The sequence below is a fragment of the Emydura macquarii genome, unplaced genomic scaffold, assembly GCF_026122565.2.
Source record: "Emydura macquarii macquarii isolate MOO-44397 ecotype Brisbane River unplaced genomic scaffold, CSIRO-AGI_Emac_v2 contig_312, whole genome shotgun sequence".
Lineage (NCBI taxonomy): Eukaryota > Metazoa > Chordata > Testudines > Chelidae > Emydura > Emydura macquarii.
In genome coordinates, this window is record NW_027130449.1 from 4,496,282 (window position 1) to 4,512,086 (window position 15,805).

Genomic DNA, 15,805 nt, shown 5'->3' on the forward strand with positions numbered 1-15,805 from the left:
GTGTAAATCAGGGCAGAACTTGGCCCAGCATAGCTAGTGGATTTGTAGATCACTGCAGTCATGAGGTGCCAAAGGATCCATAGAAACAAAATGTAGGTTTGTTTTTTCACATCACACCAGTTAATGGCTGTTGGCAAATTTTGTCTTCTCTTGGATTTCATGTTTTGTTTTTGTTTCAAATTGAATAAAGTTTTGATGTGAAGGGAAAAATAGTGGTAGAGAGTACAGCAATCAGCTGGGTTTTGTAGATCACCGCAGCAATTAGAAGAGTTTGGATAACACTGCAATCAGTAATTTTCAGATGTGACTAAATTCAGCCGTCATTCTAGAACTGCCCTTTTTTAAGACTTCGCCAAGATCATGTAATTTTTTATTATCAAACTGCTAAGCGCTGGCTTTATTCTTTGACTTGCTTCTGCACTGCTCTCCATGTGGAGCATGATTGATTAAATCTGATGCCCTCCGTTCTCTGGTCTGGAGGAGAAAAATAAAATCTAATCCTGGGTTGCATAAACAATGAGATTCTGAAAGCATAATTTATCCAGAAAGGAGAAACTCACTAGCTTTTAACAGCATTTGTAACTTGATTGCTCATTCTCTGAGCAAGATTGTCAACCCCTTACTCTCAATGGTGAGCAGTTGCTCATAGTACTAGTCCCAGTGAGGTCCACAGAACAGCTTATGTAAACAGGTGCTCATCAGTAGGGAGTAGAAGGTTCACAATCTGGCCCAATGATGGTATTCATACCTGGCCTTTCTATAGCACCATTTGTCTAAAGATCTAAAAGCACTTTACAAATGTTAATGGATTAAATCTTAATTCCCCAGGTAACTCTTAACTCTGAGGTAAAGATTATTATTCCAGTGTTACAGATGGGGAAACTGAGGCACAGAAAAGTGACGGTGACTTGCCCAAGATCACACTGCAAATCTGCTGCAAAGCAGTGAATAGAATCTAGGAGTCCTGACCCTACATTTCTTGCTCCTATAGCTCCACAATCAAACATACATACATTCCTCGTAAATTGGCTCTTTTTACTGCACATAGGTCTAAGAGGATGCCTGATTTACAGGGTTTAGGAACTGGGGACTGGGCTGCTGCTGAAGTAGACATAAGCCTGGGTTGGAATCAGAACTTCCCCTAATTCTGAGGGTTAGGACAGCCCTGATGTTCCTGTCTGGGCCCTTCTCTAGTGATTCATTCAGTGTCATCAGAGAAGGAGAGTTCAAGGAGTTAAATGACTGATGGGCATAAAGTTTGGTTTGATTTCATCTCTCAGTGAAACTAGATGGTAAACTGAGCCCCCTCTACCGCATATATCACTCTAGACTAGAACTGAGCAAACAATTGATTTTTCAGTTTGGTGGATGAACCTAATCATCAAAAAAAAAAAAAAATCATCATTTTGGATTGACCCCAAACAGCTTTTTGTTTGTTTGTTAAGTTTGGTTTTTGGATTGTTTTTTATTTAACCTTTTTTATTTAAATAGATCTAATTATATTTCTAAACAAAATGTTGTTTTGAAATGAAATATCAAAATGTTTTATTTTACAAATGTCTAAATGAAACGTTTCAACTTAAACAAACAAACAAAGTGTTTTGGCTAAAGCTATTTGCCAAATTTGACCTGAATTTGCAAATTGTTTTGGTCATCCCAAAACTTCATTTTTTGGTTAATAAACTATTTCATCTGAAAAATGTTGCCAAGCTCTCTCCTCATGACTGAATTGATTATTTATTGATTGTATTACAGTAGCACCTAGAGAAGGCTACTCCATTGTGCTAGGCAAACACATAGTAAAAGACACTCTTTGCTCCAAGGAGCTTACCAGGTAAATAGATGAGACTGACAAAGAGCGGGAAGGAAACAGCAGCCCAAAGAGGGGACGTGACCTGCTAAAGGTCACATAGAAGGTTAGCAGCAGAGCCAGGAATGAAATCCAAATCTCCTGACTCCTAGCCCAGGGCTCTAGCCACTGGACCATGCTGCCACTGACCTGTACTTCCTTTCTCTGCTTCTTCACTCCTAGGGTCCTCATCTCTGAGAGCCTATCCTCTCATCTCTGTCATCACCCGGCAACCCTCTGGGGTCCCTCACCTCGCCCCTGCAGCTCCCAGCTCCCAAGCGCTGTCACCTCACTCCTTCTCGGGAGCCGCCAGCTCGGAGACGCCCGCCAGCGAAACCCATGCCAGCAGTGAGTCAGAAGGGGAGCAGCCCACCCCGCGGTTGAAAAAGCCTCGCCGAAGCAGGACCATCTTCACGGAACTGCAGCTGATGGGGCTGGAGAAGAAGTTCCAAAAGCAGAAGTATCTGTCCACGCCAGACAGGTCAGAGGAGCGGCTGGGGGTGAGGCTGGGAAAGTGGCTCGAGGGCCATGAACCTTGTGGTAAAATCCTGGGGCTGTGAATCTGTAGACTTGGGCTCACGCTACAGCACTAAAAATATCCGCGTTGGTGTTCAGGCTGGAGCCTGGGCTCCTGGAACGGAGGTAGGCTTCAGAGCCAGAGCCCGAAGGTCTACACAGCTATTTTTTGTGCCGTAGCATAAGCCTGAGTCTAGACCTAGGCTCTGAGACTTGCTGCTGCGGGATCCTGTTTGCTGTGTACACGTATCCTTTGAGACCTAGTCATCCACAGGGATTCACACAGGGGACTCTCAGAAAGCCATGCATGGCAAGGGCTAGTCAGAGGCCACTTTGGCCATAAATAGCTAGGGCATCTGCCCGGAGGGTAGAGTCTATCCCGCAGCATTGGCTATAACGGCTACTTGAAAAAGACGCAGGACAAAAATGTTTCTTGAAGTGGAAAAAAGCAGAGATAGCAGCGGTTGCGGTGCTGAATGCTCTCCAGTTGAACTGGGATGTCTTCTGGACCAGGAAAGATGACTCTGCCATTGGTGGAGGACTCGGGCAGAAGGCCAGATTCGATTTTCAAAGCTCACTTTCCCCAGGATCAAAAGTGACATGAATAGAATGAATCAGTGGAAACCACATATCACGAGCATGATATAAAGAGAGGTCCCGATACACAGGCCTGGCAGCATGCATCTATGCAGAGAGATACATGCAAGGAATAGAGAGCAAAGCTTCGTCCCTTGCTACACCCTTTGAAAGGGTGCAGCATGTTTTCCTTCTCCCATGCTGGCTCAGTTCCACTGGCTAGAGCAAGTGTGGGAGTGTAGGCAGAAACCTGCCCATCACTCAACTCCTCTAGAGAAGTTAGTACCCCTATGAGCACTAGACTGGAGCAGTCTGCCCTCAGGGAACATAGAGGACTGTGATTGTGACTAACCCATAAACAGAGGTACAATGAGGAGCTGAGTTTGTTGTGCAACAGCCTCACTCCAGCTTCCAGTAGAAAAAGTCACAAGTTCTCCCTGAGTGTCCCTCGAATGATACCTTTTATGTTTAAATTTAGAGCTGTTTGAGATTTTTCTACCTTACAATTTTCCCAGTGGAAAATATGGTTTTGGTGTAACTGAAATTTTCCCCACGGATAATATCAATTTTAATTAAATGTTCCGATTTCTGACCGGAAAACTTAACTGCCAAATATTCAGTTTGAAATCAGTGTATTCTGTTTTCCAGAAACTAAAACAAAAATGATATTTTAACTTGAATGAACATTTTTGTTTCACTTTGACTCAACATACGTCTAAATGACATTTTCATTTTGACTTAAAATGTAGTTTCATTTCAGGTTTGGTAAATAAGACATTTCAGTTGTTCATTTTCACATTTTGGATTGGGAGAGTTTTACCCATTTATCTCTTTTTACACTAGAAAGAGAGGAGAGAGATTAAAAAAAAGCATGTGAAAGTGAGGGAAAACCCACTTTTCACATTTTTAACTGTTTTTTAAAATTTTCATGCACTTTTTTACTAATTTCCAACATGTTTTCAGTTGAAAAACAGTAAAGGTGTGAATTTTTTTGGTCCCTGTTTTCACATACTTTTAACTCTACCCCCCCAATTTTTTCAGTGGAAAAAAGATATAAAAAGTAACAAAAAAAAGGGAGGGAGCGGAATAGGAGAAAGAGAGAGGAAAAGTCCTGAAAATCCAGAAACTAAAATAGAAAATTGAAAATTTTCAGATCCCAAAAAACGAAACAAAATTATATTTGAATGAAACAAAAATGTTAATTTTGTTTTGCCATTTGGAAATGAAATGAACATTTTCATTTCAAAATGTCATTTCAAAATGAAACTAAGTGAAGATTTTTGTTTTGTTTCTTTAGAAAATTCCCACAGGAACCCAAAATATTTTGGCTTGAAAAATGTTGAAGGGGAGAAATGTCTGGGTTTCCCAGTCAGCTCTAATTAATACTGAATTAGGCTTATTTGACTGCTGTTTCTCTGGAACCCTGACAACGATGATATGAAGCTACTCTTTGAGGCAGCATGGCTCTGTAAGGGTTTCCCAATGGACGCCTGCTTGGCCTGAAAGCCAGGAGACTTGAATTCTGTCTGTTGTATGGTGATCTTGGATAAGTCATCACACCGTTTTGTGCCTACTTTTGTGACTACTGACCTACCTCATGGAGGTTGTTCTGAGGCTTAGTATATTACTATTTACAAAGTTCATTGAGATTCATATATCATGTCAGCCTAGCTTTTGGGGGTTATTCTGTGCCAAATGCATGACACTCACCTCTCTTCGGCTAAAAAAAGATGGGAAGGGGTTTTTTTTGTTTGTTTTAAAGAATTTGAATCATCTACAAATTGAGAGTGCGTGGGGGGAAAATTGTGGGTTTAAATTACGGAAGAAAAAGGTTGCCAAATTAGTTTTGCAAACCTACACAAGGTGTTTGAAAGGTTCACAAAATCTTGAACCCTTCATGTGTCACCAACCTGTAGTTTAAACTATTTCTGAAGTCTAAATTGAAAGAATTAGATTATCAGTAAATGTCGGTGAATGTTGTTTTCACAACAAACACAAACTGACTAAAAAAATACTTCCATAGATAATAAACAAAATTTACAGATCGGCAACATAAGAAAAATGCTGCTTGAGAACTTTTTATAGGACGTATACTTTGTATAGTTTGACATGATCTTGACAATTTTGTGTTTTAACAGTGATAAAGCTTTAATTTTTGAATCTCATCATCTATTGTTAAATAATTATTGTGTAATCCCCCCTTTTGCTTGACCCATCATTTCCTGCAACTGTGAACATTTAAATTGATGAACAATACAGAAAGCTTAAAAATAGATTATATTATTTGTCAAAACTATATTAAAAATACTTATGGAATTCTGCCAAGCCTACCTCTAACCTATATGCTTATTTTTTTCATCTGATAAGTCATGTCACCAAAGCACAGGATTTTTCGAAAGAGCTCAGTACCCAAGCATGCTGGGCTCTTTTGCTATCTGGCCTATTTGGCACAATTCTGTATCTCCTAAGGCTCAGGTGTTGCGCTGATTGGTTCAGCACTGCCTCATGTAACTAGTTGGGTGACACTGTCAATCAAGCAGTCAAAGTTGCCGAATTAATTAGAGGCATGAAAGTTTCTTGGCTCTACGTGACCGAGGCCGATGAGCAATCTCTGCTCCCATGGCTCTTCCTCTCTCTCTCTCTATTTGTTTCTTTGGTTTCCTAGGCAATGCCCGTTACGCTAATGCTCATGGAGGGAGGTTGTAATAGTTACAGGTAATCTAGGTGTGTAGACTCGCTGACAGCAATTCTGGGCCCCCAGGCAGAACAGTCAATGGCACCCAGCCCCTCAGCGACAGTGACTGGGGTAGGAGGGCGAGCAGGGGAGGAGGGACGTGGCAGTGGGGAGGCCAAGCAGGGAAGGGTGTTGTGAAACAGAGAAGAGGGGCCAAGTGGGGAGGGAGGGAGGGACGCAGCGGCCAGTGGGCCACGTGGGAGAGGGGATGGGGCCAGGACCTGGGGTGGAGCAGGAATGGAGTGTGGGTGGGGCCACAGGCGGAAGAGGCAGGATGGAGAGGTAGCCTCCACAAGGGAAGCTTCACCCGGCACCTATGGTCCAGGCCCTTTTAAAATGGCTGGGCCCCTGTGCAATTGCCCCCTTTCTCCCTCCCCATCGGCAGGCCTGTAGGTATGACAAGACTCATGCTTTCTGGCAGGAGTTCGTTAAGAAGACACATTTCCCGTGTGAGCTCATGAGCTGGTAACGCAATGGCAAGGCCATGGATTGAGATTTGCACTCACTCTTGCCTCTGCACTCACCTTTTGACAGGAGGCTAAACTGAGGAGCATGGTGAGCTACTCAGTTGCATGGCTAATTAGAAGCAAAGGAGCTCAGATGGGATGATGTCTGGAACCTGTGGGCTTGATTCTGTTCTCACACTCTCATCCCTGTAGCTCCTTTGACCTCAGTACCCCAAATATTCAGTACAGTGTATAAGGAGATGGAAAATCAGGCCCTTTAACTGAACAGGGGATCCAAAGTGGGAAAAGCATGTGTGGGTTTGTTTGTTTGGATGTTTTAATATAGGTGCGTGAGACTCTCTTTGCAATATGGTCAGTTGGATCACAAGTTTTGTTATGAAAAACTCAGCTTTGGAAAACATGCGTTCCTGTCCAAGGACCGCAAAAGGTCAACAGAAAGTTCACAGGACCTAAAATGTATTTGGATTCAACTTCATGTTTGCACCTGAACGCATCTGAGTTTTGCATGGATTCACATTGTTGCAGAACATGTATCCAGCTTTACTTAGAATTGAGAATTTCCAAATCACACAAGGCCAAATTCATCCTGAATGCAGCTCCATTGCATCACCAGTTCTAGGTCTGCTGTCACTTAACTGACAAATAAAGGAATTACACCAGGGATGAATTTGGCCCAAGATCTCCAGATCTCAGGCTTTAGTATTAACAGAGTAATTAGCAGAGTAATAATTACCTCCACATATTTTGGGGTTTGGCCCAGATAAGTTAGGATAATCATCTGTGTTGCCTATGGTAGCTCCCCTGAAGGCTCAACACACACACACAAATTTATTTATAGGCATTTCTAGGGTGCTTGTCCCTGTAATATCAAAAAATTAATTAATTCAGACATATGACACCTTGTGAGGTTAGAAAGCATCATTATACCCAGTCTATAGATAGGGAAAGCGATGTACAATAAAAATTAGGACAACATTTTCAAAGGTGGCCTCTGATGTTGGGTGTCATTTCTTGGGTGCTCACCTAAGACACCTTACGCCTGATTTTCAGAGGTACTGAGGCCCCGCAGCAATACTTCTGAATATCAGGGCCAAGTTGTTCCCAGTTGGATGACCAAACTTTTGTCCTCATTCAACAAAACACACAGGAAAAGATGAAAATAGACCAGTTCTCCTATCTCTGTTTCCTCCATAAGACCATACTTCCTTGGATCCTAAATTTGGATCATGACTGATTACAGTAGTTTGTAATTCTCCTCTGGATTGGAGAGAAAATATCGGTAAAAATACTGATAGCTATCTTTTACTGGAATTCACTTCCTTGATTATGAGCCATGCATTGACTCTCTGCAGGACGCAATTAGGGATCGTGCATCTGAACTCTACATTTCCTTTGTCAAGTCCCTGTACCTCTTGTCTTCTAGATTGGACCTTGCCCAGTCACTAGGGCTGACTCAGCTCCAGGTGAAGACTTGGTACCAGAACCGCAGGATGAAGTGGAAGAAAATGGTAAGAGATCAATAGGTTCCCACCAAGGCTAAACTCAGAGAGGCGCATCCTGAGCTGGAGTAAATCTGGGTCTACATTTGGATGTCTCTGGCATAAATTCTGCCCATGAAGCTATGAGGATTTACATCAGCTGAGGAGTTGGTCCAGAATTGTAGTTTTTGTTCCTGATAACTGGTTTCCTAAAAGACTCACATAGCTAAATATACGTGGGGTGAAAATGGCCATGGACAGCAATGTGAATTCAAAGCAAAGGGATGAAAGGGTGAGGAACAGGACTAGGGGAAGGGCAGAAATGTCTCCCTTGGCATTTTTTGGCAACCATGGGAACTTTATTGCCAGTGGGAATAGTGAGTGCCCCTACACCAAGAAAAGACTTCAACCCAATGAAGCTAAGTCCAGCCTTGATAGGTGATGCCCCTGCTTCTCTCTTGTAAAGCTGTCTTTAATTCTGACCTGCCACCATCTCCTGCTCCTGTCTTTGTGCTTTGCCCACATTTCTCTCCTGACCAGTGCCTTCATCTCCTTCACGCACTCCCAACTTCATGCCTCTTTTCATACAGTTTCCCAGTTAATGTATACCAAGCCTCCCCCCTCTCTTTCAAAAAGCATCGAGAAAGCAATATATCACTCCAGCTACAATAATGACAACACGCTGCGCCAGTCCTGTCTTGTAGTAGAGGAGAGGAAGGGCAGTCAGGTCCCACTGGTTCCATTCTGGTTCTGTCACTGACACATTGCATGAGCTTAGGCAAGTTGCTTCCTCTCTCTGTCCCAGTTTCCCCCGTGTGTAAAATGTAGATTATAGAGATGGCAGAGCTATTTTGCTGACTCATTCTAGTAGGAAGACCAGGTGGGTCTCATTAGTTCCAAAGCAGGAGTGAAAAGTGATGAGTCTCTAAGAGACAAGGGAGAACTGACAGGAGGAGAAAAGCTCACTTTGGAAACTCAGGCTGAGGTTTCTGATCGTTGTTACTTAAGCTAAGAATGAAAGAAAATCTCAGGAAGGGAGCTGAATTTTGCACAAGCCTGTGTGTGCTGTGTTGAAAGTTAGGTATCGAGACCTCTTTACAATCTGCCTTGAGCTCTGGACGCTAAGTAGAGTTTGAGACATTAGTGTCTGACGGATTTGTGCTTGCCTCCATTTATATTAATTAGGCCTATTTAAGTCCCACAAGGCCTACACCTTACTTAAGTTCCAGTTGAGGCCTGAGCACAAGTAGGAGGTAAGTGATGGCTAGACCTGGAGCCAACTCTTTGAACAGGGGTGAGTTGCACCATAATGTTATAAGTACCATCAGGAACTTGGATAGCAGATACCAGTGCAGTTCAGAATGGTCCTAACCCCAATGACCTTTGTTCCAGGTACTGAAAGGTGGGCAGGAAGCTCCAACAAAGCCGAAAGGCCGCCCGAAGAAAAACTCCATCCCCTCCTCAGAAGAGATTGAGGCAGAGGAAAAGTTGAACAGCCAAGTTCAGAGGCAGATGCTGGAGACATCTCAGGCCCCAGAAGAGCCTGAATTGACAGAGGAAAAGCCCGAAGTCTCCTTGGAGCCAGGAAAGTCCCCGGAGCACTCCTTGGAGCCCTCCCTGGAAGAGACAACGCCCTCGAGCTAAAAGAGGAATAACAGAAGAAAAAATAAAAGAAAAAGAAAAGAGAAAAAACAAAAAGAAAAAAAAAAAAACCAAAAACAACAACAAAAAAGTTCTTGTATATAAGTCAGGAGCTTGTGCACTTTGTGCCATTGGGAATGAACCAGCGTGGGCCATTGGGGAAAAAGATACCCAATGTATATGGTGACAATCTTTACCTTCCAACAGCATGCGTACGTTCTCGCTGCAGATAACAAGGAGGCCTGAGTACTTTAGAGCTATCCTCCAGAGGAAACTGTGTTTAGGAACCTGAGACAGTCTGGAGAAAGGGGAAAAGCCCAGGGCTCCTTTCATGCCATGGGAGGTGGTTGCATAGTGATATGACCATCTTGAAGGATTCTGTGTGTTTGCTTGACCTTATCTTCGCCTTTTAAGGTAGAATAAACAGACAGAGTACTTAGTCCGGCCTCATGACAAGACATGACTGCCAAGAAAAGGAGAACTTTTACAGCATGATTTCTCATTTAACCAGCACTTATTTCTGTTAAGGATAGGCCCAAGTGAATCAGTTTTTAGCCGGATGCACAAACCCAGGGTTTTGGTTCGGCCCTTTATAAAGATAAGTGCAAGATTCAGACCCAGGACAAGGTTCAGATTTCAGACCTCCCTGTGAGAGGTTTGGGGTGATCAGATCTGGGATTTGGAGCAAACCTTTCTAAAGATAAAGGCCACTCGGTAAAATCTGGATTGAGATCACAGTTTGGATTTCAAGCTGCTCCAGAAGCTTTGGGCTGCTCAGAACTGGGATTTTTTGCTTCAGGCCAATTTCTAATTATTGTAGGGTTGGTTGGTTTGTTTGTTTCCCAAGAAGAATTTAAATGTTTTCAGGGTTAGGGGAGAGCAACTGAGTTAAGAAGTTGCTGAAGACAGTTCGCATTTGTTTTTAAGACCTGTGTGCCAAGAATAGATATGCACCATGTTTCCTAAAGTCTTGTTGAGGGTGCATTTTGCCCGAAGGCTGCAAGAGATGTATTAAAATAACCTTTATTTTTTAAATAAAGATTAAATATATAAATAAGAGTCAGTTGTCATTTCTCTTCCAAATCCTAGACAGAGGATTTCTCCTGTGCGTCACCCTAGCACAGACAGTGGAAGCATGTGCTAAGTGTGTACCCAGTGTTCAGGCTGGTTTGTATTCGGACTGGCTAAAGTGTGCTGCTGCTACCCATGCTACGGTGGTTGCCCTACTATTTAGACTCGCACTAGCTCTCAATGAGCTAGTGTGAATGTGTGTACATGTGCTGGTAATCACACCCGTAGCTTGTAGTGTAGACGTAGCTTTAGCGTTGGAGGCCCACCTACGTTAGAACAGCCTCCTTGGGCTGCCCAAAACTGACACATCCTTCCTGCCCCCAGCCCGGCCTCACAAGGTGGTCCTCAGGGGGTGAGGAGGCAGCTTTACAGCTATCTTCAAGTTCCTGTGCTGGGGGGATCCTCCACCAGACAGATATGGCTTTTAGGGTCCCTTTACACCACTCCTGCCATTTTATAGGGCAGAAAAGGATGAGGCTCTTATCTTTGATCTCCCAATTTGTAATCTTGTGTCTTAAACACAGATATCCTTCCTATTTTAGGGGATGTGCTGAACTTTTTCAAAATTTTTGAATAGGTGCCCGTTCCACAGTCACCAAATACTCTGAGACGCAAAATACAAGGAATGGTTATGAAGACAGAAAGGCAGAAGTCTGATACCTGTCCTATCAGCTAGAACGTAAGCACAATATGTTGTGATGGATCACTGGATGTTAAATCAAGATTGGGTGTTTTTCCAAACATGCTCTAGTTCAGTGTTTTTTTACTTTTTTTCATTTGCAGCCCCTTAAAAAAATTCAAATGGTAGTGTGGACCCCTTTAGAAATCTTAGAAATAGTCTGTGGACTCCCTGGGGTCTGTTGACTACAGTTTGAAAACTACTTCTCTAGTTCAGCCACAACTACTGACTTGTTCTGAAGTTCTTATGAAGCAGGAATTAATTCATGGAAGTCCTATGATCTGTGTTATGCAGGTCAGACTATATGATTTCACTGGTTCCTTCTGGCCTTAAAAATCTATGACTTTCTAAAGTCATAGCATCATAATTTTCTAAATGAAATGTATTTAAATGTCTCAAATGCAATCGTTTTCAGTGAGTACTAGAATTAGGAGCATAATTTGCTGTGAATAGATTACTCGATGAATTTCACTTCTTTCTGTTTGCAAATTGTCTATAAATGTGTAGCCATTTTCTCAAGTTTATTTGGGCTTCAAAATCTTTCACTTAATTATTTTTGATGTGCAAATCATCTGTAGAGCTGGTCAAAAAAAAAAACAACAACAATTTCACAAAAAAGGCAATCTTGTTTTTCATTTTTTTCAAAACTTTAAAAGAAATATTTTTGAAAATGCTGAATTTCCAAAATTTTAAAATTTCATTGTCCGTCCTGTTTTCCACAGAGTGCCAGACAGTAAAAAATGTCCAGGGTGTTTTTGTTTTCAAAAGTTTTCTTTTCCCGGTCTGATTTCTCAAAGTTGAGGAAGTTTTGAAAAGTTACAGTGGAAAAGGGAAGTTGAAACAAAGAAAAAATGATGCCCCTTAAAAAAATAAAAGGAAAAAGGGGGAAATAACATATCTGAAGTTTCAAAACAATTTCAGTTTTTGAAAACTAAAACTTCAATTCAAAACAAAACAAAAATTTGTTTTGTTTAGAAATTTCCTGTTGAAAAATTGAGTGTAGAAAATGACATTCTCAGATCCTTTCTAAATTGTTTTTGACAAAACACCCTTTTTCAGTGGGAAAGTCTTAATCCAGCTCTATAGTTGTGCATTATTTGCTGTGAGTATTCAATATACAACTGCACTGGTTGTTTTTGAATGGATCCATAAGTCACTCAGAGTTTCTGTTCCTCTTTTCATCTTTGTATCTAGCTTTCCAGTGTGATTTATATTTACAAGTTCAAAATTCACTCTACAAATATTCTAATATTCACTTAAAATCAGCCACTTCCCCCAACCTTCCTGCCAGCAAACTCAACCTCTAGAATGTTCACAGAAAACAAAACTCAACTCAGAAGAGAGGAGAACACTGTCGAAGCTGGTTAGTTTATAAACTTTAAACTACTTTTGCCTAAATTATTGTGCTGTATTTGATCAACTGATACAAAACCCATAGAATTCGATGGGAGTCTTTCCACTGATTTCAATGGGCTTTGATCAGACCCTATGTCTATGGGAAGTTCTGGATTTTATGTGCACTTTGTGGAATAACATACAACAATTCTGATGTGATGAGGCATAGAGGTTCCCTCAGAGATTGGCAGGCCAGAAATTAACTCTCTCCCTCTCCTTATGGGGAGGTCACTTAGCTGCATCCAGTGCAGGCTGGCAGAGTAGCAGAGCTGGGCCAGCTGTGTGGAGATAATTGATCTCCTAGCACCTTAAAAGAACAGCGTGCTGTAGTGAGGTGAGGGCTGAATCTGGTAGTGGGAGTCAAGAAGCAGTGGGATGGGGAGGTGGTTTGTTTTTCTTCTCTTCACTTAAACTTGACTGAACTGAGCCACACGCTTCACTTTTGTTTTGAATTGGGCTGAAGAAGGCTTCAGCTTAGGCCTTTACTTGGGCTGAGGAAAGCCTGTTTAATGTTCAGTCCATAAAAAGTCCATAAAAAGACAGCACCTTGGTCAAGTCATTTCACCTCTCTGTACCTCAGTATCCCCATGTGCAAAATGGGGATATGATATTCCTTTGTAAAGCTCTTTGAGATCTACCGATGAAAAGTGCTAGATGAGAGCTAGATGGTATAATAATTATTATAGACTAAAGAGCTAGTTGGACATGTCTTTCTGGCCAGTGTGTACTGCAGTTCAGTCAACTCCTCAGGTACCTTCCCTCTCCTCCGTCTCCAGCATTAGTGACTGGATCGTACTTCATTGTGTAGCAGCATTCTGAAAACACCTCGAGGTTGAGTCTATTCTGAAGGTGCAGGGTGCAGTACTTGGCCCTGGAATATCAATTAGTTCTGGAGAAAGCCAGGAGGCTTGCCATGGGGCAGCCTCCAACAAGTCTAGACAGATCAACTGGATGTTTCATTTTTATCATTAGAACAGCAACAACTGGCTTTATGAGCTTTCGCCTTCCCCCACTCCAGGTTTCCCCTGCAGACAGATCAGTCATTAGAATTCTGAAAGGGAACTTTTTCCATCCCTGGCCTCCCCTCTTCCATCATTTATAGGGGTTTTAGGATTCTGCTGCAAGGGTGGAGTACATTTGGAGGGGGGCCTGATCAGAGATATCTGCCTATGGAGCCAAACACTGCCAATGTCCTGGAGTGTCAGATTCTAGTTCCCATACAAAGTGCGAGCCAAGCTGTGATGTTGGAACCATAAATCCCCACAGGGTTGTAAGGTGTTCACACCTGTGGTTGTGGCTGGAGCCCATCTCTTCTATATTACTGTAGCCACCTGTTCAAAGCCAATCCTGCAAAACATTGAGTTCCCTCAGGCCCCAGCCTGGATGATCAGGCCCTAAAATGCCTGTTTACTGAAAACATATCAATGCCTATTTAGCTGCTAATTTAACTTTCTCAAAATAAGTTTTGTGTGTGTTTTTTGTTACACCTTTCTTTCCTCTTTTCCCTCCTTCCCCCTCTTTTCAAGGGCAAAAAGGAAAACAATGTTGGAATAGGAAAAAGAGGAGAAAAAAAAAAAAGGGGGGGGGGGGAAGGGAAGGTACAGGAAATAAAAATTGAACAAAATCTGAAAAAAAGAAAATTCAGCTTTGGTTTAAAAAAATCCAGAGCTTTTTGTTTTTCCAAGTCCCATTCTTCTTTGTCAAAAAATCAGATATTTTTCCTAAATATGAAAAGTCAAGAGAAAAACATAAGAACGGCTATACTGGGTCAGACCAATGGTCCATTTAGCCCAGTATCCTGTCTTCTGACAGTGGCCAGTGCCAGGTGCTTCAGAGGGAATGAATAGAACAGGTGATCATTAAGTGATCCATCCTGTCGGCCATTCCCTGCCTCTGGCAAACAGCAACTCCTGCCTATCCAGGCTAATAGACATTGATGCACCCATCCTCCAAGAACTTATCTAGTTCTTTTTTTAACCTCGTGGTGTTGACCTTCACAACATCCTCTGGCAAGGAGTTCCACAGGTTGACTGTGTGTTGTGTGAAATATTTGCTTGGTTCATTTTAAATCTGTCTATTAATTTCATTTGGTGATCCCTAGTTTTTGTGTTATGAGAGAGTAAATAACATATCCTTGTTTACTTTCTCCATATCAGTTATGAATATATAGACCTCTATCATATCCCCCCTTAGTCGTTTCTTTTCCAAGCTGAAAAGTCCGAGTTTTATTTATCTCTCCTCATATGGAAGCTTTTCCATACCCCTAATCATTTTAGTTGCCCTTTTCTGTATCTTTTCCAATTCCAATTTTTTGTTTTTGTTTTGAGATCTGCCCAGATCTGCATGCAGTATTCAAGAGGTGGGCATACCGTGGATTTATAAAAAGGCAATATGATATTTTCTGTCTGATTATTTATTCCTTTACCAATGTTTCCCAACAGTCAGTTAGCTTTTTTGACTGCCACTGCACATTGAGTGGATGTTTTCAGAAAACTATCCACAATGACTCCAAGATTTCTTTCTTGAGTGGTAACGGCTAATTTAGATTCCATCATATTATATGTATAGTTGGGATTATGTTTTCCAATGGCCTCACTGGTTGTTTATTAGCTTTTTGTTTTTGATGTACTTAAAAAAAAGTTTTGCTGTTACTTTTTAGTCTTTGGCTAGCTGTTCTTCACATTCTTTTTTGGCCTTCCTAGATATATTTTTACACTTCATTTGCCAGAGTTTATGCTCCTTTGTATTTTCCTCAATAAGATTTAACTTCCACTTTTTAAAGAATGCCTTTTTTCCTCTAACTGCTTCTTTTACTTTGTTGTTTAGTCACAGTGGCACTTTTTTGGTCCTCTTTCTATGTTTTTTAATTTAGGGTATACATTTATATTGAGCCTCTATTATGGTGTCTTTAAAAAGTTTCCAAGCAGGTTGCAGGGATTTCACTTTTGGCACTGTACATTTTAATTTCTGTTTAACTAACTTCTCATTTTTGTGTATTCCCCTTTCTGAAATTAAATGCTAGCATGATGGGCTGGTTTGGTGTTCCACCTCTCACAGGGATGTTAAATTTGATTATGTTATGGTCAATAGTACCAAGTGGTTCAGCTATATTCATCTCTTGGACCCAATCCTGTGCTTCAGTTAGGACTAAATCAAGAATTGACTCTCCTCTTGTAGGTTCCAGGACTAACTGCTCCAAGAAGCAGTCATTTAAGGTGTCAAGAAACTTTATCTCTGCATCCTGTCCTGAGGTGACATGTACCCAGTCAATATGGGGATAGTTGAAATCCCCCATTATTATTGAGTTTTTTTACAGCGTCTCTAAGCTCACAGAGCATTTCATAGTCACTATCACCAACATGGTCAGCTGGTCAGTTACATTCCTACTGCTATATTCTA

General features: G+C 41.6%; 1 protein-coding gene across 1 annotated transcript in view; it reads left to right on the forward strand.

The window, feature by feature from the left end:
- The window catches only part of BARX2 (BARX homeobox 2), a 50,156-nt gene extending 39,843 nt beyond the window's left edge, over positions 1-10,313 (forward strand). The window contains exons 2-4 of the mRNA XM_067563799.1: positions 2,033-2,330; positions 7,566-7,650; positions 9,013-10,313. Of these exons, the coding sequence (XP_067419900.1) occupies positions 2,033-2,330; positions 7,566-7,650; positions 9,013-9,264 (635 nt within the window). The 3' untranslated portion in view covers positions 9,265-10,313. The remainder of the gene's footprint in view (positions 1-2,032; positions 2,331-7,565; positions 7,651-9,012) is intronic.
- Positions 10,314-15,805: the final 5,492 nt, after the last annotated feature.